Genomic DNA, 22608 nt, shown 5'->3' with positions numbered 1-22608 from the left:
CAGGATGTCTCTGGGCTAAGTTTGGGCCATCGTCTCGGAACCCTCTTCAGTGTTTTCTTCTTTTGTAAACTATTAGTCTGTGAGAATAAAAATAATTTACTCTTATTTTTTCTATGCATTCTCACCCATTTTTAAGGGAAAAGTTTCAGGGAACACTAAAAATAACACTCCGGCCGGGCGCGGTGGCTCACGCCTATCATCCCAGCACTTTGGGAGGCCGAGGCGGGTGGATCACAAGGTCGAGAGATCGAGACCATCCTGGTCAACATGGTGAAACCCCGTCTCTGCTAAAAATACAAAAATTAGCTGGGCATGGTGGCGCGTGCCTGTAGTCCCAGCTACTAGGGAGGCTGAGGCAGGAGAATTGCTTGAACCCAGGAGGCGGAGGTTGCGGTGAGCCGAGATCGTGCCATTGCACTCCAGCCTGGGTAACAAGAGTGAAACTCCGTCTCAAAAAAAAAAATAAAATAAAATAACACTCCAAAAATGAGAAAAACAATGTTTATAGAATTTCTACTTCCAGTTCAAAATTTTGCTTGGGTCATGGAGGAAGACTTTGTTTCTTATTAAAAAAAAAAAAAAAAAAGTTTTGTGAGGAAAATAATATTCTTGGGGTTGTGAACAACCAACTTAGAGAAAATGAACTTCGGTCCTGGCCAACTCCTGGTCTTCTACCCCTTGACTATTAGGGCAATCAAGAGCTGGGGGAACAGAAGGGGGCTTCTGAAGTTATTTCCAAAGAAGACAGCAAATAGAGCGGAGGTTTTTCTGGTCCTGTGATACCATTACTTGCCTGATAAAAAAGGATGCATTATATATTTGCTGCTCTTGCTGTGTGATTCTAAGTTTTTTTATTCTTTGTGATTCTTAGTGCAAATCTTACAACACACCTTGAAAATAGTTTACCTTTCCTTATACAAGAATAAAATAAGCATAAACAACTGAATGCCCACCATGAGCAGGTTTGTAAAGCTACCCTACCAGTCTAATCACTTATTAAATGCATTCAAATGAGCTTAGAGAAAATCAGCAGACACCTGATGATGAAAGTCACCAGCGTCAGAATTTAGCCACCACTCCATTGAAGATGACAGACCAAATTGGCCCTCATTTTTCCTCCCACTCCTTGGCATATACAGCTTGGAATCATCTGCTCCCTTTTCCTCAATCATCTTCTTCATTTGCTTGACTTCTGGGGTCTTCAGAAAAAAATCACGTATTTTAGGTAACAGTGTGCTTCGAATTAGTAAACAAACGTACATAATAGGTATTCTTCTGCAGTACAGAAAACTCATGTATTTATAATACTCAGCTTATGATTGCTTAGGTTTTTTTTTATTTAATTTACAAGCTGTTTTCTCATTATCTAGCTTAAAAAAAAAATCAGAGGCCCAGTATTTTTTATTTGCATAGGCTGTGTGGTTGATAAAGAGATTGCTTATGAACTTTGTTTATTTCCACAATAACTGTATAAGTTAGCAGTACAGGTGTTACTATGAACATTTTACAGATGTGAAAGACAGCTGTTGAAAAGTCCAATTCTTTTTGTAATTCTGCCTTACGATTTCCATTTTGATGTATTTACATGCTTACATGGATTGGTTTATATTTTTAGTTTTGATGTGTATTATTTGAGGTTGTCAAACTCTTTCTATTGGAGTTAACATCGAACAATTCTAAGAGAAGGCCCAGGAAGTGCACTTGTCCTGGTGCATGTTTCCATAGTAACTCAATTGTTCTGCCCTTATAACTTGATTACTGATTGACGTAATATAGGAGGTTGTGCAACTTTGGAACTATATAGTATTTTGTACAGTAATATGTATACTGCTGTAAGAAAATAAAATGTCTTACATTTTATCTAAAAATACAAAGTAGACACATTTACCGAGTTATATAAAAAGCACTGGTTTTACAAAAGGTTTTGCTTTCAGGTTGGTAGTAGAGAATTTTCTTAGAATTTTCCAAGTATAACCTACAGAACCTATGGCTTGACATAAAGCATTTGCATCAAAATGGTTACTCTGATCTTGGATTTATCATTAGTACAAAAAATCATTATTATTTTACTCTTCCAAATAATTCAGTAGTTTATGACAGAGCAGATGCTCCTTCTCAGGGGTAAAACCCAATGTTAGTTATATACTTGACTTAGTATATATACTATGATGTTGTAATAAATAATGCATGATAAATAAATCAGGTTTTACCGCTGGTTACAACTGTGCCACTAGAAGCATTAGGTCAGTATATGGTTTCTGAATTTCAGTCAGTAAATTGACACACTTCTTATTTGCCCCATACTTTTATGCCCACAGCTTTGACAGGATAAGCTAGTTAAAGGCAGTACACAGGCAGTAAACTGGGGTGTTCACCCCTTGTCGAAAGAAAAAGCATTTTTGCAGAATTCTTGGATCTATAAGAAGAGACAGTGTCTGCCTGGGAGAGTCTAGAGGCAGATACATGATGTTTTAAGTTTTGTTTTTTTTTTTTTTTTTTTTCCAGGCTTTTGCCTTTTATTTGTTGAAACAAAAAGGCAATTTACTTTGTGGACTTTTTTTTTTTTTTTTTTTTTTTTTACATGTAATTGATGTAACAGTATGAAAGTATTGAAAGAAACAATTTGGAGCAATTACGTCAGAATTTACTGAAAAGCAATCAGGGAAAATTGCCTAAAGATGTACACAGTTATGGGATCATTCTGTATAGACTGCTGCATCTATAAATATGATTTCTTAATAGGCTTTAGCCACTGTTGTGTCTACCACAAACCTCAAATAAGTTATCAACTTCCTTTTCATTCAACTGCCATGAAGAAGAGCTGGATTTAAAATTTGCTGAGGTGAAGAGCTTAGATCTCAAAGAGATGAGGACGTTTCTGTAGTTCACTTTCAATGATCAGTGGTGACACGTGTTCAGATCACAGCTTCACAATACTGTTATATCCTTGATTCTTAGAAGAAGATGCCACTGACCTATCTCAGAAAGATTTGTCACAACAACAATTCTAGTTTAAAGAGTCTTCTTGATAAATTAAAGATTAAATTGCAAAGCCGTTCGATGCTTACATATGATCTATTACTTGGTACTTACTTTTTGAGCCAGGGACAACCAGAGATTTGTATTCAGAATATATAAAGCTTCACAATGTTTACGTGGATTTTTTCCCTCTCCTCTTTACTGCTGTCTGTAGAGATGCCTCTGTTGTCAATGAAGAGCAATAAAAGGAAGAATCAAATTTGTGAGACTCCTTCACTGTTTGCAGAAAATCTTATAGTCTGTTTAAAATATGTTTTTGGTTGACTAATTTGATTTGGTTGATCAATATCTCATGTATTAGTATTAATAAGCTATATGAACTGGTTCCCTAGTATTAATATATCCCTATATATTAATACAATTAATATGAATTCATGTAAATCATATTCAACATACTATACATTACATATTAATATGCCTTAATAATTAATGTTTATTAACTGTTATATATTAATATGTGTTAATAAGGTCATTAATATATATTAATACATAAGATATTAGTCAACCAAGCCAATATGTCAATCTAAGACGTAATTTAAACAGATAGCAAGAATCTTCAAGCACTTTTTATCATCACAATGAAAAGAATGCTCTCATACAAATTTTAGGTTTCTGTGAAAAAATAATTTCTAGGTAACGTTATATTTATATAGTATACTTAGAAATGTAGTGGCAAAATGGATTTTTTAATACTTAGAAAAAGAACAGGTATTGTATAAAGCAATTTAGATAACACGCACCCTTCTTTTTCACTTACCAATTTTACCTCCTATGTCAAGAAATGCAGATGTTAATGTCAGTAATTTTTGGTTGCTGAGCAATGTGCATTTATTCCTTCACTAATTCAGTCAGTTTTAATTAATAACAGCTACATGCTAGGCACTGTGCTACATTTAGGGCGTACCTGGGTGAATAAAGCAGATATCGTTCATTCCGTCTCAGTGGAGACAGACAATAAGTATACAAAAAACAGATAATAAATAGTACAAAGGAAGCAAATGGGCTTCGATGATAGAGAGTAACATTGGAAGGGGGAATGGGAAGGGCTCTCTGAGGCATAGAATTGAAGCACAGATGTGAGGGATAAAAAGCCACCTGCGGTAGGTGGTAAGCGGAGTGAGAATGGCTTGGCTCATGCTAGGAGTTCCAGTAAGAGATGGCATTTGTCAGTGAGCCTGCGAAGAGGCAGCTAAGAAATTAGATGGAAAACCAGGGATTAGGATGCTGTCATGGGAGGAATGGAGGGAAAATGGTTCTAGAGAAAACGAAGTTGAGTAAGATGACGATGGAAAAGTGATTACTACATTTGGAAATTTGGAGATCATGGATGATACTGATGAGCGCACTTTCAATGGAGTGGTGTGGGTAGACAGAAAAAGGAAGTGTAAATGGGATGGGGGGGATGCGTGGTGAGAAAAGCTAGCTCCTGGATACAGGGCAAGCTAATAAACCTTTGGAGAAATCAATCGGTGAAACACAGCATCCAAATGGAGACATAGCAGGGAAAGGGAATATGGCGTCGGCAGAGAGACCGTAACAGGTTTGCCAATCGGATGATCCAGTTGAAAGTAAAATTTGATGATTCAGGAAAGAGAGACATGACCATCAGAATAAAGCCCTTGAGGAGAGGGATTTTGTATCCAGGGAGCCATGAGTGGTGCCAGGTCTGCAGCGAAAGAGGAACATGGCCTCTTTTGCAGCAGGGAGAAGGGGAACCCAAGTGCACATGTAGGGGAATATGCAGATTTGGTGGTAGGAAGATGAGAAACTTCCCTCTAGTGTTTTCTGCTTTCTCAGTGAAGGAAGATGAGGTCGCCTGCTAAGAGTGGGAGTTGGGTGGAGTGAGAAACTGGAGTGGGAGAAGGGAATACAAGTTCACCAAAGAAATTCAGAAAGATGCCTTGCAGTGTCGAGAGCCTCTGTGGGTTTTGCGAATATGAACTTAATTTAAAACTGGCCTTCCAGGGTATGTAGTTTTTCTGCAACCATGTTTAAATGCTAAGAGCAAAGAAGCTAGATGGTTCCTCCTGGGTACGAGTTTTTAAAAACAGAAAGAGAAATGGTGGAAACCCATAAAACGGGTAACCAGTGCACTAGGCAAAACAAATCCAACAGCCAAAACCCAAACAAAAATTCATGGAAATGAATGAGTCTATAGGACAGAGATCCCTTTATCTAAAGTAATTAGTGACTAGTAGGGAGTAGCCCATAAATGTAGGCGGGACTTGAGCCTTTATTCTTTCCAGGCTCTTAGATTGGTGACCTGGCCTGGTTCTCCGCGTCGGTGAGGCCCGCTTACCTGCTCCAGGAGCCATCATCCCGGGCCTTTTTTCCTCCACGTTCCAGTTAGTGGACTTGTTGCTCTTGTCCTTTGACGTTCTGAAGGATGAACTGTTTGCCTCCCTGCCTTTTTCGGACTCCTAGCAAAGTTCTTGTTTCTGAGACGGAGCACAGTTTTGTGCTTCCTGAGATAAGGGTTTACAGACTTTGAATCATTAGAATTCTACAGTGTAAAGATGTGTAAAACATTTTGTGATAAGAATAGACTATCCAAAAAGAGGATCTTTCACAGCCCTGCTATCAGGATGTATTTCTTCACCCTGACATAAATCTTTCATTCTGCATCTAAAAGTCACTTCCCTTTCTTTTCCAATTCTTAAGAGTTTTAGAGAACAGCTGGTCACCATGATCAAAATGGTATCTTTTCAACGACTAAAATAATATTATTGAACTATTGACTCGTATGTCCTCAAAGTTAAAAGAAAAAAGCCTTTTAAAATTTGAAAGTCCATTAGCCATGTCTCATAAATCCTCTTCACATAAAAATGCTTCAGTTTTACACAAATGAAGGCCAGGCTCCTCCATGGATGGAAGCAGTGAGTCTGTGCGGGTCAAGTCAGGCAGCCTGGTGAGAAGAGAGGGTGCTTTTTGGGTTCAGATGGACTCGAGTCTGAACTGTGCCCCTCATCTCCTTCTCTGCCTGACACTAAGTAGCTGCTGCTTTTTCCTGTTTATCCCTACCTCCCGGAGACATGCCGTGAATTGGAAAGCCATCCTGCGCTTTATTCCTGGTCCTGCCCGTATTTGTCAGGCTACAGTTTAGCTGTAGCTGTCTAACTTCCTCCTGTCCCATATCTCATTGGCAAAATGAAGGAGAGAGTATGACATTGTTTTGTTTTTGTTAATTTCATACATTCCAAAGAACCCATTGAGGCATTATATTTCATCTGCAGAAGCTCAGCTGAAACCTGCTGATTGAGTTAATTAATGTCTTCTTGCCACAGTTCTTCAGCTTGTTACTCAAAGGTAGGAAACATAAATTCGTTCTGAAGCCAGTGACAGCACTTCCAGATCATTTCAACCTGAGTTTAGTATATGTAACCCTAAATAGTCAGGAAGTGCCGCACGTTCGCTACGATGCTAGCAGAGGTAGGTAGTACAAAAGGAGCTTAAAATGTTCTATCATTTTACTCTGTATAGTGATGTAAGTTCCTCTGTCTTCAAAAATTTTACATGAAACTTTGGAACTATGTTGAAGTACCCCACAGAAGTAGAAGGGGGAAGGTGTGCTACCACACTCCAATGCACACATCATTTTTATTTAAAGGGTCTGAAGACTGCCGTGACTACCTGTATTTCAACATAATTGGCTTTTTTTTGAGACAGAGTCTCGCTCTGCTGCCCAGGCTGGAGTGCAGTGGGGCAATCTGGGCTCACTGCAACCTCTGCCTCCCAAGTTCAAGCAGTTCTCCTGCCTCTCCTGTAACCCCCTGAGTAGGTGAGATTACAGGTGCCCACCACCATGCGTGGGTCATAATTAGCTTTCTTTAAAAGCCAACATTTTATTTCATATATTTTAACATGTGATACTCTTTAAGGGGGGCCCTAGGCTTCACTAGATTGCCAAAAGGATCCATGGCACAAAAGAAAATTAAGAGCCCCCAAGGCTACTCCCCTCAAATGCATATAATCTATTTACACTTAATCCTGTAAAAGACTAGGTTTCTTGTGAATTGCCATCACAGTGTCCTGAGCACATTTCTCAAACTTCTTATAACCTGAGAAGAAAATGGTAACCCTGAATTCCTCTTACATGTTACCCAGTTCAGGATTTGTAGAATGTTGGTATTGTATTTAGTGGTTGAACTTTACAGTAACACATGGAAGTGGTGTACACCCTTCTGTGCTTCCACAATTCCTGATGATATATTTTATCATCAATTTATTCCTCTTAAAAGATCAGAATAATTCCATATTTTAAACTGCCAGATCAGTCTCACCAGCTGCCTGACATAGTTACTGCGTTCATTGAAAAGCAAAGCAAGCCGTAAATGCTGATAACTTTATCCAGTAATAAAACGGCTCTCATCAAATGTTTAAGCCAGTTTGATGGTTTTCCTGGGCGTTTTCCCTGAACTGTTTACCTTAGAAAAAAAGATATGGCTTTACTTGCTGTGGAAACCTTGACTGACTCTGTCACTTAAAAAAAGGCAGCAATTAAAGAGGGAGTGGAACTCTCAACAAAACACAAATACTCCCCTGGAAGCATATTTTCAAAACATCCAATCTAGAGAGAAAAAGCTGTAGAAGTCGTGCTGTTATCAAAAAACACTTCTTTTCATAGCATTTTGTGCCACATTGTTACATATATTTAAAAAATGTTAATAAGTACATCACCGTTGTCCGTTTCTTTTAAGCAGAAAGCAGAACATTATTATTCTATATTTTCTGAAAATGCACATAATATATTGAACACCTATCAATATGCTATTATTCCATAATGGTCTGTGTGGGAAGAGGAATTTTTTCAACAATGTAATATTTGGAAGTAAACAATTTATAACTGTGATTCAAACCTAGAAAATTACGAAAGATGAAAGTATTCATTTTCGGCTTTATTGGAGCAATCCCAAGGAGAAATTCAGTTGTTTTCAGCACATTCGTATCTTGGGTCTACTTTGTCCTTCTGATCAGTAACTTGGTAACTTAAGATTTTAGCCAAACTACAGTTATAGATATATATTATTTTAATTTTGCCCCGGTGTCTGTGGGGAGCAGGTGGGGCCAGTAGAGTATAAAAAAAGTGAAGAGTATGTTCAGTTTCAGCTCTTCCCCTAACTGGGTAACTTGGTGAGGTTTATTTATATCTCGAGGACTCAGCTTACAAATCTGTACAATAAAGTACGTTCTAGGGGGTGATTATGAATATTTCCTCCTACTCCAAAATTTCTTGACCTTAAAATATGGCCTGAATGGTCACTTGTTTTTGACCACCAAGAGGCGAAAGAATGGAAAATAACAGGAAACCAGAGTGGTCAAAGAATGAAAACTGGAAGGCTGGCTTGGGAAGAGGAGACATTCTGGCTTTGTTTGTAATGCACTATGTGAGACTGGGCTGGCCAGTTTCCTGATCCTGAAGATGGACAGGCTTATCTGGATTAGCACCTCCCAAATGTGAAGTGGTTAAAGAAACAACGATGTTATCCTTGTGCTTCATTTGTGTGTGTATATGTTGGTGGGGGTTTGGTTGGGGGCAGCTTTTTAAATAATCAGATGAGGGAATCCGTTCCATCTTAAAGGAACTATGATCTCTCCTTTATCATTTTCATCATCCTAGTTGAGATGCATATCATATCTTTTTTTTTTTTTTTTTTTTTTTGACACAGCGTCTCACTCTGTTGCCCAGGCTGGAGTGCAGTGGTGTGATCTTGGCTCACTGCAACCTCCACCTCCCGGGTTCAAGCAATTCTCCTGCCTCAGCCTCCCGAGTAGCTGGGATTACAGGTGCATGCTGCCACACCCGGCTAATTTTTTTGTATTGTGGTAGAGATGGGGTTTCACCATGTTGCCCAGGCTGGTCTCGAACTCCTGAGCTCAGGCAATCCACCCTCCTCGGCATCCCAGATTGCTAGGATTACAGCAATCATGTCTTATATCAGATCTGGACATCTCTGGCCAGGTTCATCCCTCTCTCCTCTATCACCACTTTTCTTCACTAGCAATTGTACGCTGCTTTGTTTGACTGCGATGAGTATGTCATTAAAGCATGTTATGGGCTAAAGTATGCCCCCTCCAAGTGCGTACACTGGACTCTGCATCCCAGTACCTCAGAATGTAAAAGTATTTGGGGATAAAGCCTTTAAAGAGAGCATTAAGTTACAATGAGGCTGGTAGGGTGTGTCCCAGTCCGACTGGACTAGTGTTCTTAAAAGAAGAGGGAATTTGAACACACACACAGACTCCAGAGGCCTCTGTGCACAGAGAAAAGAGCATGTAAGGGCACAGCAAAAAGCAGTCATCTGCAAGCCCAGGGGAGAGGTCTCACAAGAAACCAAACCTGCCAGACTTTGATGTTGGACTTCCAACCTCCAGACCTGTGAGAAAATAAACTTCCATTGTTTAAGCCACTCGGTCTGCGATACTTTGTTATGGCAACACTCGCACCTAACACAAACTGCCACTTTCATCATGCCACCTCCCTGCTAAGGCTCTAATAACTCTATTGCTCATTGTGTAATTTCTCAGAAACTCTCCATGTGCTTCAGAATCTTTTGTAGAGTGGAAAAATGACGTAGAAAGAAAGAGGGCTCTAGGGCCAGCACAGCCCTTGTTAACCCAGATGACCTGGGAACTTTCTTATTCTTCCTGAGGCAGTTACTCTTTTGTAGAGACTGGGTTTGGGAGTCTGCCTTAGTTTGCACTGTCAGTTAAACAAATTACTTACCTTTCCAAACCTGTTTTTTAAAATCTCAAAATTAGTGATAATAATCCCTGTCTTGTGACAAAAATTTAGCAAGATGGTATATCTCAATCACTTAGCAGAGTACCTAGTATGTGAGAAATGTTTAACAAGTGTGAATTTTCAAAATTAAGTATTCGTATTAACAACTGCTAAGATATCTTTTAGTTTCACCTTCTAGATTCTATAAATGTAGTCTACTTCCATTTGTGTCTCAAGAGCTCTTTGTGATCTGGGCAGTTTTCTCCAGTACATCAGACAAATTCCCAAGTGTGCTTATTCATCCTTCAGTCAGTAGTCATTGAATAATCACTCTGGGCCCAACAGGAATACAGGGAGAAGACAGACTTCCTTCGTGCTGCTCACAGCTGTGGGAGAGGGGCATGTGCGTCATGGTAGACCAGTGCACAATATTGTGATAAGAGATTTCAGGGAGAGGTGCAGGGGTCCTAATCTAATAGATAAGAGATGACTGTCTTTAGAGCGTGAATTTATGCAGAACCCTGAATAGCAGATAGATATGATCCTGCAGAGGTATGGGTTAGAACAGCACCAGTGAGAGCCTGAGGCGGGATGGAGCGTGGCCTTTTCCTAGAGCGGATGTTTCCTCTTCCTCTTACTGTACATAGATCTAAGCTCTTTCACGTTCTCAAATGTCAGATCAGTTATGTACCATTTCTCTACCTTAAACCACTGGAATCTCTCCCTTCTCTGAAACTCGAGTATGCATTTCATATATACTTGTCTACGTAATTATAATGAGCTTTCAAGAATACAAATTTGATAGATTAAGAAGCTGTGACTTGGGAATACAAATGAAGAGGGAAAACCTAGAAGGAATAGTGTGGCTATCAGCCAAATGGCACACCTGCCACTGCTGTGGGACTTAGTGCCCGGTTCCATACTGTTGGGTTCCTTGCTCAAGACACAGACAGAGTTAATGATTCTGTGCCTTCGTGTCTGGAGTCATGCTTTTACATTTCCTTGGGAACAGGGAGCTGTTCCTATAGTAAACTGGGAGTATGGTTTGAGAGACATTTTTAATATAAAGCAGCTCATTTACCCATCTAAATTCCTATTGTTTCTTTATTCCTCTGTGCCTGTTGGCAATATCAAACTCTCTGTATAGTCTTGGTTTACAAAAAGAAAAAAAGCACCATCAAATTAATTTGAAAATTTGAAACTTTAGTGATGCCCTAGTAACTATATACCTTTATAAGAATGATGAAGATGAAAACACAGTAATATAACACTCTTTTTGCTTTTAGAATATGTTTCCATACCCAGTATAATAGAGAAAGCTTTGACTTTGGCAGCAGACGGGTTAGTGTCCCAATATGTTCTACTTTTTAAAAAATGGATCAAAACAACAGTATTTCTATTAAAAATTCATTTTGTGTATGAAAATGTACCTGGTCTTTATAAAAGGTGCTCGATGAATTTGCCTACTTAAATCTCTTAGAAATCTCCATAGAGGCCGGGTGAGGTGGCTCACTCCTGTAATCCCTGCACTTTGGGAGGCCAAGGCAAGTACATCATTTGAGGTCAGGAGTTCGAGACCAGCCTGGCCAACATGGTAAAATCCCATGTCTATTAAAAATACAAAACTTAGCTGAACATGATGGTGGGTGCCTGTAGTTCCAGCTACTTGGGAGGCTGAGGTATGAGAATCACTTGAACCCAGGAGTGGAGCCGAGATCATACCACTACACTCTAACCTGAGTGAGACTCTGTCAAAAAAAAAAAAAAAAAAAAAAAAAAAAAAAAAGAAATCTCTGTAGAGTTAAATGACTTGTATGAGCTGAGGCAGTTTGTGGGGAATGATGACCAGTTTCATGAACAATAATAATAATGATTATTTTGTACATTTATGGCTTTCCAGGTACTATGCTTGGTGATTTAAATGTATTTTCTTATTTCATACTCCAACTGTCTCTGTGAGGATTAGGGACCATTTTCCCCACTTAAAGATGGGGAAACTGAGGGTGGGAGATCCTGCAGAGAGAGAAAGGAGGAGGCAAGCTTGAACTTGGGTCATTCTGGCTGCAGTGGAGAAGTTGCTGCCACTTAAATGCTGAACCTTTTAATATCTCCACGTGTCTATACAATGAAATGGAGGGAACTGCATTCCTATCCCTCTTTTCCTCCAGATGTCACAACCCTAATAATATCCCCTTCTTTTCCCCTTGTCATATCACTGTACGCGGAGAGAGAAGTGACCAAACCCTCTAGTCTGGGTTTTTGTTTCTGTTCACTTTTCCTGTTAAGTCCATCTTGCCTTGACAACATAACTAGAAGTTTTGGAAAGACCACACACTATTAAACCTCCACTGAATGCCAGCAGTTGCATTGCATAGGCAAGTATCTGTTGAAAAGTCTATCTGAATTCCCTCTCATTCATGTTCTGAAAGTTTCTAATTACAGGGCAGGGAAAACAAAAAAAGAAAAAAAAAAAAAACCCTGTGAGTTTCATATCTTCTACTTCAGACTTAAGAGACTGTGTACACTCACCAAGACTGGTTATTTAGCTTAGTTATAAGAAACAAAGGAACAGAAACCCTGCTATTTTATGAGTACTCATGATAGTGGTTGTACAAACTAGTTGCAATAAGGTTTCCAGAACTGAGCTAATTCTGGGACAAAAAAACATTTTCCTACTGTTTCATGTGGCTGGTTGGACAGAAATGCCTTAATTTTGCAGAAACCTAAAATATCTGCTGCTGCTATTAACAGTTATGAGAGAAAAAATGATGGATGAGTGCCTATTCCTAACTGGAATTGAAAATGCAGCCACTGTCTGACAATAACGGCTATGATTTTATCCTGAAGGAAGTGATTCTAAGTAATTTCTCATAGGACTTCTTTGTTTCTTCCTTGAGCATAACTGTGGAATAACATTTATAAATTATATCTGTTCACATGTATTAAAATTTTAAAATAAGCTTTATTCTGAAATAATTTAAGAAATCACAAAAATATTTCAGGGTTCTCATGTACCCTTTATTTAGCCTTCCCTAATGGAACATCTGACAACCATAGTACATTATCAACACGAGGGAACTGACATGGGTACAATGTTATTAATTAAACTACAAACCTTATTTGGAGTCCATTAGTCTTTTATATACGTTCATTTTTATCCAGTGTGACAACCTCTGCCTTTTGATTGGAAAGTTAAGTCACCCACATTTAATGGTATTGGAATCATAGTTGGATTTTCATCTTCCATTTTGCTGTTTTCCATATGTCTCTCTCTCTCTTTTTTTTTAAGAAATTCTTCTGTTCTTTATATTAAATAGATATTTTCTGGTGGCCCATTTTAATTCCTTCATTGATATTTTAATTATGTATTTGAGTCATTTTCTTAGTGTTTGCTCTAGGAATTAAACTACATGCCTTAATTTGTTATAGTCTACTTCGTATCAATAATATCTTGATTGCAGCAAAATACAAAAGCTTTGCTTCAGTATAGTTCTAGTCCCTGACCACTCCTCCTGTTTGCTATTATTGTCATATACATTAGACAGGATTTTAACTTATTGCTATGTAAATGCTATGCCTTTTAAAGAAGTTGAGAGAAGAAAAGGAAATGTTTATGGAATATTTTATATTAATCTACATATTGTCTATATTTGAAGAATATAGTATTTATAGAATATTTTTTATTACATACATATTTACTGTTACTATTAAATAGAAAAGACTTCAGAGAAATGGTAAATAACTGATCTGATGTTTGAAAATGTCAAAGATCTATTTACTGGTACCTTGTATTTCTTTCTATAGATTCAGTTATGGTCTGGTATCATTTCCTTGCTCTGTTTTCTTTCTTTTGTGATGTTATTTTCATACATGTGTGTGTGTATGTGTGCGTGTGTGTGTGTGTGTGTGTGTGTGTGTGTGATAATTCTGCCCAGTTTTGTCAGTGTGTGTTTTTCTGGGAGATGATTTCCCATGTTCCTCATTCTGCCGGTTTGGAAGTTGGTTCACCCATGGAATGGACTTTAAAGTAGGAGCTTTGGCCAAGACCTTAAGCCATAAGACTTAAGATATACAGTACTAAAATGGATAGGAAGACAGTCTGCTGCTTATGTTTTAAAGAAAGCAGATGGACGAGGACATTATATACGCCTAAAACTTACCCACTTCACAGTAAGAGCTGTGGGAGGAGCTTCACAAGAGTTTTGCTGCTGTTTTGTTTTGGAGAGTCCTGCTGTGAGCACAGCCCCTCTTCCCTTGGGGCGGAAATCTGGAGAGGGATATGCCTACAGGAGAGGGGTTTTAAGGAGACCACTGAGAATGTTCATCAGAGGGTTTAACATTTGTCTTCTGCAGAAGGCTGGTGTCTAGTCATGCTGGGGAAATATGAAGGACACGAGTGGCTGAATAGAGAGTTTCTTTTAGGAAGTAATTGCATTCTCGGGGTTTGTTGGAAGAAAGAAAATACGTATGAGTGTTGTCCATGGACGAAAGAGAATTTTGGGAAAACGTCTTAAATCGTATACAAGGGGTTTGCCTGGTAGAGTGAAAGACCCTCAGGTAAAGAAAACTAAGGGGATCACAAGGTGCACCGGGGCTGTGGAAGAAAACACAAGCCCCAGCTGGAGCGGAGGTGCGCTTGTGTGCGTCTGAAAACACAAGGAAAAAATCTCGAAAGCAGAGGATCTCAGAAGAATCTACAAAAAGCATCTGAGAAAGAAAGACTCAGCTTTAACATGCACCAGGCCCGGAGATCACAAAACAGCTTATAAAAGTACCACGGAAGTCACACTTTTCCTGCCTCTATTCTTGCTCTCTCTCTGTCCTTTTCCGACTATAACTGTTTAAAAAGTTACCAAGCGTGGCAGGGCTCCACTGCAGGCAGGGGAGGGGAAAAGTCAATGAGCTCACCCTTTTTTCTTGCAACAAGCTCTACCTTGAGCAGGAGAGAGACTTTAACTCAAGAAACCTGGCATTTCAGTGTCTTCAGTGTCTGGTTAATTCTTTTTCTCTCTTCCTTTTCCTTTTCTGTTCTTCTTTTCTTCTTTTTGTACGCAAGTTAACAGCAAAGTTCTGAAGCTGCCTGAGGTTTCATCGAGGTAGGAGACGAGTTAATCCTGAATGGAATCAAAGAACAAAAGAAAGTTGCTTTAAAATTAAATGCCATGAGTCATGTTTGTTTGCTCTCTAGTTATCTTGCAGTTCTTAACCGGGTGGTTTCACACACACACACACACACACACACACACGCACACACACACACACACACACACAGAGAGAGAGAGAGAGAGCAGAGAAGGGAGAGGGAGAGAGAGAAAGTACACTCGGTCAGTTAGCTATCTGAAGCCAATTTCTCGCTTTTGGCTTTAATATCAGGAGACTTTCCATCCAAGTCTTGCCGTAGGATACAGTAGTGGATAATAGGAGGTGAACAGAGTGGTTATGAATGAAGTTGCTGGAAATAAGAAGAGGAAACAAAGTTGCTGACATCAAACTTTGGGCCCCAGCAACAGATTTCCTCTAAACATTTTGAATACTAATTTCACCCCCTCTGGAATTTCATTTGTTCTGCCTTTTTTTTTTTTTAAATAGCCAGAGAAATTTAGCATCATTTGACATTAAGAATTGTTAGGAATGAGGAAGAGAGACATCAAAGGAGAGTGTAGCACTGTTCTGTGGATTTCTTTCTTGCCTAAACCTGGCACGACTTGGAATAATATCATTCATCCAACCATTGGACAAATCTTTATCCTGAATCTACTATATTTTAAGCACAGTATTAGGCACTAGGGATGCCTCTGTTCATAAGATAAATATGGCCACCGACTTAATGCATCTTTAGTTCTCCCGGGAAAGGCAGACATTGCGTGAGTGGAAGGAAAGGCTTGAAGGAGGAGTAGTCCAGAGAGCACACGAAACCAGTAACAGGCAGACCAAATATACTTTGCAGGTCACAGAAGGGTTCTCTGTGAAAGCGACATTGAAACTGAATCCTCGAGAAGGGGTCAGCTTTAGCCAGGCAAACATGAGTTGCCTAAGAGGCTCGACAGGATCTGTCACTGCCTGTATTTCCAACCTCATCATGAGCCACTTTCACATTCGCTCACCGTTCTCCAGCCCCTTGTCTACTCTCAGTTCCTCATACTGCCTGCCTGGAACATCACCTTCAAAACCCACTCTCTCCTCCCTCTGCCTGGCTGACTCCTTTGTGGTGCTCAGCCTCAGTTTTATCCTTGTTTCTGCCTTTGCCTGTTTCCATCATTTTATACAACTCTGTTTCCAACTGTTTCTTTTATTTTTTGGATTCCTTGTTTTCTGATTGCTTACTAGAGATGCAGTCTCCAAGACGGAAGGCAGTGTATCTAGCTCCTCACTTTTGCCTCCAGTCCCTTGAACAGTGTTTGACACATGGTAGTTATACCTGAAGTGTTTGTTGAATCAATGAATGAATAGAAGAGATAAGCTATGGCCCTGAGTGGGAGAGAGCTTGACACGTTTGAGGAAAGAAAACCATATGGCTTTAGCATAGAAAGCAAAAGGGAGAGTAGTGATATTGAGCTGAGGAAGTAGATGGACATTGAATTTTGCAGTCTTTTGTGCTAGTATTCTTCAAATTGCTCTTAGAGAGTCATGAAATCAATTCAGTGGGCTGTTACCAGCATTTAAACAAAAGTAATAGAGTAAAATCAGGGTACATTGTACTTAGTAAAAGTATCACATCAAACTTACTTCTGTATTTTTAATATATGTCTGTGTATATGTTTCTGTATCATATTGAGATATGCAAAGATTTCCCCACTTTGGTTTGCAGTAAACAGGTATAAAAGCCACCATGATAGACCACGTTAAGGAGTTCTGATTTTCTACTAAGGGAACGGAACCACTCACTGATGATATTTGTCCAGAAGAGTAGGTTTCAAGGTTTCCTTCCAACTGGAGGCGTTAATAATAAAAAGTGTTACTGCTTTTAGCAACATGTATGCATGACAAATCAGGCTAGGCTGCATTTATTGTTACCCCTAGATTGCCTCATTTTGTTTCTTCAAGGTAAGAGGTATGCCTTATTCACTACTGTTTTCCGAGTGCCTCGTATAGACTAAGTAGATAGCAAAGACGTATTTGTTGAATGAACAAAAGATCTTGTATGAAGCTACTTGTGAATGTTTGTGAATGGAATTGCTGTTAAGTCCCAGCAGATACTGTGCCACTCTCATTATTACTGTTTTTAACACAGAAAACTCTGGTGAGAATAGCTACCAGAGTCTTGTTTACTTTCGAGGTTCCACTATGGAGAGTGTCAAGTATAAAGTCTGCAAGGCAACAAAGTTTCGTGGTACACACCTGTCTGCTTCACCATTAGTTTGCTCCCAGGCACCCTGCATATCATAAGGCTTATTGTAGATATTTATTGCTAAGTGACAAATATGTCAAAAATTTCTGATTTTCTACTGTCACAACAATTACAACAGATAGTACATCTTTCAAGTAAATATATAATGTTACTAGTGATTAGTGATCAGTCTATGTAATTTTTTTTTTTTTTTTTTTTTTTTTTTTTTGAGATGGAGTCTTGCTCTGTCACCAGGCTGGAGTGCAATGGAGCGATCTCGGCTCACTGCATCCTCTGCCTCCCAGTTCAAGCAATTCTCATGCCCCAGCCTCCTGAGTAGCTGGGACTACAGGCACGTGCCACCACACCCAGCTAATTTTTGTATTTTTAGTAGAGACGGCATTTCACCATGTTGGCCAGGATGGTCTCGATCTCTTGACCTCGTGATCACTTTTGGGAGGCATTGGCCTCCCGAAGTACTAGGATCACACACATTAGCCACCATGCCCAGCCCAGTCTATGTAATCATTATCTTAAAAGTGAATCATAGGCACTGAATATTTATTATGGGCTAGGTGCCTTTCACAATAGTGTTATGCACATTTATAAGCAAGTAACCTGGGTCTTAGAATATGAAACTGGGGCTTGAATTAAGGTCTTTCTAGATCTCATATCCAATGGTGTTTTCGCTAAATTATGCTGCTTCAATAAAGAAAATAGTTAGCTTTCCGTCAGCCTTTGAATCCCTGATATATGCTGCCCTATGTAGGCATCATCCTACATAGACATTTCAGCTTCTGGAGAGGGAAGACATACCTCTCAGGAATTACTACTACAGCAATCTAAAGGTCTCTTGCTCTTGAGACTCGGGGCTTTATGTGAACTATCATATGCGTAGAAGGCTTCATATTAAGAAACCACTTCTCAGGGGAAATGACGTAAGGAAAATTTGGATGGTTAAGACGAGAATGAGGCAGGTGATTTTTATATTATATCATTCATAAAAATATATTCCACCCACAGTGCTAGAGTATTTGCTACATTCTGACTCTGAAATGGACGTAGCCATACTTTGAATTTAGTTGGCATAAAAATATCAGCCATACTGGTAGATTAAGTTATTGCTGATCACTTTTCAAAGTTGTGATAGAAATAGCTCAGAAAATGCTTATAATGGGAAGTGCTAAATCATAAGGATCATATCACTCAATATAGGTGTATTTCTTGTATTATAAATTTAAACAAATAAAAATTATAGTTTTGTCTTCATTGTTTTATAATATCATCAATTAAATATATAATTTCAAAAATACTTAGAGCCTAATCAAAGGCACAGTATACTATAGTGGTAAATGAAGAATCATGTCTGTATGATGTGTATATATGTAGATAATTAGGGAAAAATAGTAAGAGATAAAAAGAGAAACTCATATTGGTTTTGATTAACAGTGTAAGATGGTGTGGGAGAATAGAGAATGGGGGTAATACGACTTAGGAATACATAGAAAGTGAACTTCCCTTGACTTGAGCAGAATGCTTTGGTGTAACTGGGTTTGAAAATTACTTCTTTTACATGTGTACCTAGATCCTATCATTCATTCATTGTTTAACGTATGTATTAAGTATCCACATGTGCCTACATAGTGACTGGGAATTTCACCATGAATGAAACACACACAAAAAATCTACCGTCACGGAATTTATATTCTAATAAAGAAGGGAGAAGAGATAGATACACACAAAAATTACAAAAGTAGATGTCAGATGGCCATAAAGCAAAAAAGCATGGTTTTTGCCAATTTTAAATAATAAGGTTACGGAAGACTTCACTGGAAAGATGATATTGGAATAAAATCTTGAAAGTTAAGTACAATAGCAGCCAGATCCAACCAAAATAATGGAAATATGAAAACCGAGTGCCTTAGTCTATTTTGTGTGGTGTAACAGAATACGACACACTGGATAATTAATAAAGTAAATAAATTTATTGGCTTACAGTTTTGGAAGTCGGGAAGTCTAAGGCCAAGGTACCAGCAGATTTGGTTCCTGGTGAGACTGTTCTTTTCTTTCAAGATAGCATTGTCCAGAGAAGAGGAAGTGTGGATCTAAGGTATGGCAGAAGGCAAAAGAGCTAAGAGAGAGAGCCCATTCCACAAGCCACTTTAAAAAGGCATTAAGCCCACCCATGAGGGTGAAACCCCCATCAGCTAATCACCTCTCAAAGGCCCGACCTCCCTGTACCATACATTGACAATTAAATTTCAACGTGAGTTTTGGAGGGAATAATCAAACTATACCATCGAAGCAGTTGATAATTGGTTAATGTTACCAGCCAAATTTTCTATTAGGTTTTAAATTAAAAAATGCAAAACCAAGATTACACTATTTATTATGATAAATCAGAATGATAGTTTGGCCTCATTTTATTTAAAAAGTTGATTTAAAATGCTGTATACATTTTCAGCCTGATGAATATTCATGATAAGATAAAAATACTTGTACTTTAGGAGCTTAAGAAGTAAGTGATGAAAGTGAATAGATGTTTTACTTTAAAAACACATTTTTTTTTCTTGTTGGTAAAAATAAAAATGATTGACGGACCAGAATGAAGAACAGGGGGCATCCTTATTTTTTATAATTCTTAAGTAGAGAACAATGGGTGATTTTTACCATTCACATAATATTGCTTCATATTTTTTACAGCCAAATATGATGAAGAAAGTGAGTTTAAAAACTCAAGGGCATATGAGAAAATCCCATTTTTGTAAAAAAAAAAAAAAATTTCAAATCATCTGTTTTCCTATTACTTTAAATATTACGAAAAAGCAGTGAAATGGCCTGGAAAGATATACTTCATAATGAAAATTGTGATTACATTTTATTCTTTGTTCACTTCAGCAGTTTGTGTTTGTGACAATAAGCGGGAATCATTTTTATAATTTTTTAAAAGTTGATGTTTAAAAAGATCATTAAAAATTTAAAACAATTTTAAACATTAAAAATTTGATTTATTCTGAAATAAAAACATTTTATAATCTACATATTCAAGATAAATAATAAGGATACTTGGGAAGGTATTCCAAATTAGATGTAACTTAGAGAATACTGAAATATAAGTGTATGTTGTTTTATGAAGTCTCAAGGACTTGGTATAATGGAATAGCAAAGATGTTTATTCATTAAATAGTTTTTATTTGATTTTATATAATGAAGAATAATTGTAGAAGAGAAAAGGAAAGTATAGAGAGTATTTTTCCATTAAAATATTTTCAATTAACTGCTTCTAAAGTAAACTGGCATCTTCAAATGAACAAACATTTCTTTAAAAATGTCATTGCTGAAGTTCAAATTCAACACGAATGTACTTTTATAATTCCTAATAAAAAGCTAGGTGGAAAAAAATTTCCTTTTTATTGTGAATTTGTATAATGCTGACACCACTGAGGAAACGATGACATGTGGCTTAATTATAAATAGTACAAAAATAATTTTAATTTTCCATAATTTCAACACATTTCTTCTAAAATACTTGGCAAATGACAACACAAGCCCTTGTAGTTTCCTAATAATTATTCACAGTCTAAATTTGAAGAAGTAAATATGGAAATTATACAGTATCATCAAAATATGTTTACCTTTCCCCTACGTTATGTGTGATACCCATTCATATACGTAAAGAACTCAACCTATCTAGTGTCCTTGGGTAGACTTTTTCTTCCTAAGACGCATACTCATAATCCTTCAAATCTTAGAACTGCATCCAAAAGGAAGCTTAACAATAGTGATTGTTTATTTTGTAGGTTTTACAGACGCTAGAGTGCCAAAGAAGACCTTTGAAGTGTGAAAAGATTTCCTGTAATTGAAACCAAAATGTCATTTATAGATCCTTATCAGCACATTATAGTAAGTCATTCACTGTTTATGAATTCTTTCTGGGAGGGGGGCTGATACGTTTCCGTAGGTGAATACTGCGGGCCTTGCTAGTAGAACAAGACTGTGACAGCTTCTCCGTTTGTTATTATAGTCATATGAACTTCATGTGGTGCAAAGAGGCTACGGGACATAATCAAACTAATTTAACTTTTCGTTTTATTACTTTAAGTTTCCAGAAAAGAGGAAATCGAAAGGAAAAAAAATACCGAAACATCTGTAATAATAATGGAACAATAAAAGCTGTGGTTATCACTTAGCAATCATCAGCCTGTGTCGTTTGCACCCTTCACGTGACTTGGTGGAAAGAAGAATGAAAGTAAAAGAATGTCTGAGTTCAGGCTATATTTTGGTTTGCATTTTTAGGGGAATTCTGTAAACTCTCCCTTAGTTGGATACGTTTAAACAGATTCTTCTATGGGTGGTTAGTTTTAGTAAAGAGTTAAATAATTCAAATTTTAGTATGTAATTTTCCAGACTCCAGTGGAAGTGTACATGTTTTCTTCTGGTCAGTAAATAGAAGAGAGAGTTTCTTGCTGAATGTTGTTGTGAGTAGCAGACTTCCACACTTTTACATTGCTATGTGGTTTTTCATTATTTGAATATATCACAAGCTATTTATTTAGTCTACTAATAACCATCATATTCTCTTTCAATGGCAATGGAGAATACCATCATTCAGTGCCGATTGTGATTTCCTATAAATCAGGCAGCCATATATGTGTGGCTTCATTTCTTTTCTGTTGTATTGGTTAAATAGTCTGTGTTTGCTCCAGGACCAATCTCTCCTAATTTCTGTAGCTTAAAAGTGTGTCTTTATATATGGTCATGTAAATCCTCAAATTTTTTTTTTTAAGAATACTCTATTTTTAGTTCTTTGCATTTCCATATAATTGGATTCATTTTGCCAATTTACACACACACATATGCACACATGCACACAAAATTGCTGGGATTTTGGTTGGGACGGCCAATGTTTCTGTAGAGGAGAGATAATATGATAACAACATTGAGTCTTTCAATCCATTAACAAACCAGGAATCTTATCCAAAACTAAATGTTGCTTAATTTCATCTTTAATTATCTCAATAATGTATTATAGTTTTCTGTAAGAAATCGTGTGTGTGTGTGTGTGTGTGTGTGTGTGTATCTATTTTAGATGTATTTTTTGATATTTGATGTTTTAATGTAATTGTAAAGGAGTTGCTGCTTTTCTTTTTGAGGAGAAGGAGTCTCACTCTGTTGCCCAAGTTGGAGTGCTGTAGTGGGATCGCGGCTCACTACAATCTCCATGTCTTAGATTCAAGCAATTTGCATCCCTCACTGTCTGCCACCACACCCGGCTAATTTTTGTGTATTTTTAGTGGAGATGGAGTTTTGCCATGTTGGCCAGGTTGGTCTTGAACTCCTGGTTGAGTTTATGTTTAGCAGAAAATATGAAAAAGTTATTGATAATAACCATAACATAAGATAATGTAAGCCTGCAATTTGAGGGCTCTGATAACGGACAACGAATAGGACTCTGGGAGTCTATCACAGGAGGAATTAATAACACAAATCCTTCTGGAAAGAATTTCTAGGGGAAGTAACA

General features: G+C 37.8%; 1 protein-coding gene and 1 long non-coding RNA gene across 4 annotated transcripts in view; one reads left to right on the top strand and one right to left on the bottom strand.

Moving 5' to 3' along the window:
• Window positions 1-22608, top strand: part of PLA2G4A (phospholipase A2 group IVA) — a 147296-nt gene that overhangs the window by 5272 nt on the left and 119416 nt on the right. For 2 of the 3 annotated variants that reach the window (XM_039460258.2, XM_074389828.1), the window contains exon 2: window positions 20888-20990. The exons of the other annotated variant lie outside the window; for it this stretch is intronic. In XM_039460258.2, coding sequence (XP_039316192.1) covers window positions 20958-20990 — 33 coding nt within the window. In that variant the 5' untranslated portion in view covers window positions 20888-20957. The remainder of the gene's footprint in view (window positions 1-20887; window positions 20991-22608) is intronic. 3 annotated transcript variants of the gene reach the window in all.
• LOC141582213 (uncharacterized) lies at window positions 442-5577 on the bottom strand. The gene is made up of 3 exons (XR_012515014.1): window positions 5339-5577; window positions 3094-3201; window positions 442-1199 (listed from the first exon to the last, which is right to left on the bottom strand). It is a non-coding gene; the product is annotated as an uncharacterized LOC141582213 (long non-coding RNA).

Source organism: Saimiri boliviensis, chromosome 19 (assembly GCF_048565385.1).
Source record: "Saimiri boliviensis isolate mSaiBol1 chromosome 19, mSaiBol1.pri, whole genome shotgun sequence".
Classification (NCBI taxonomy): Eukaryota; Metazoa; Chordata; class Mammalia; order Primates; family Cebidae; genus Saimiri; species Saimiri boliviensis.
The sequence above is the reverse complement of the archived record's forward strand: the minus strand, read 5'-3'. Positions and strand labels throughout refer to the sequence as shown.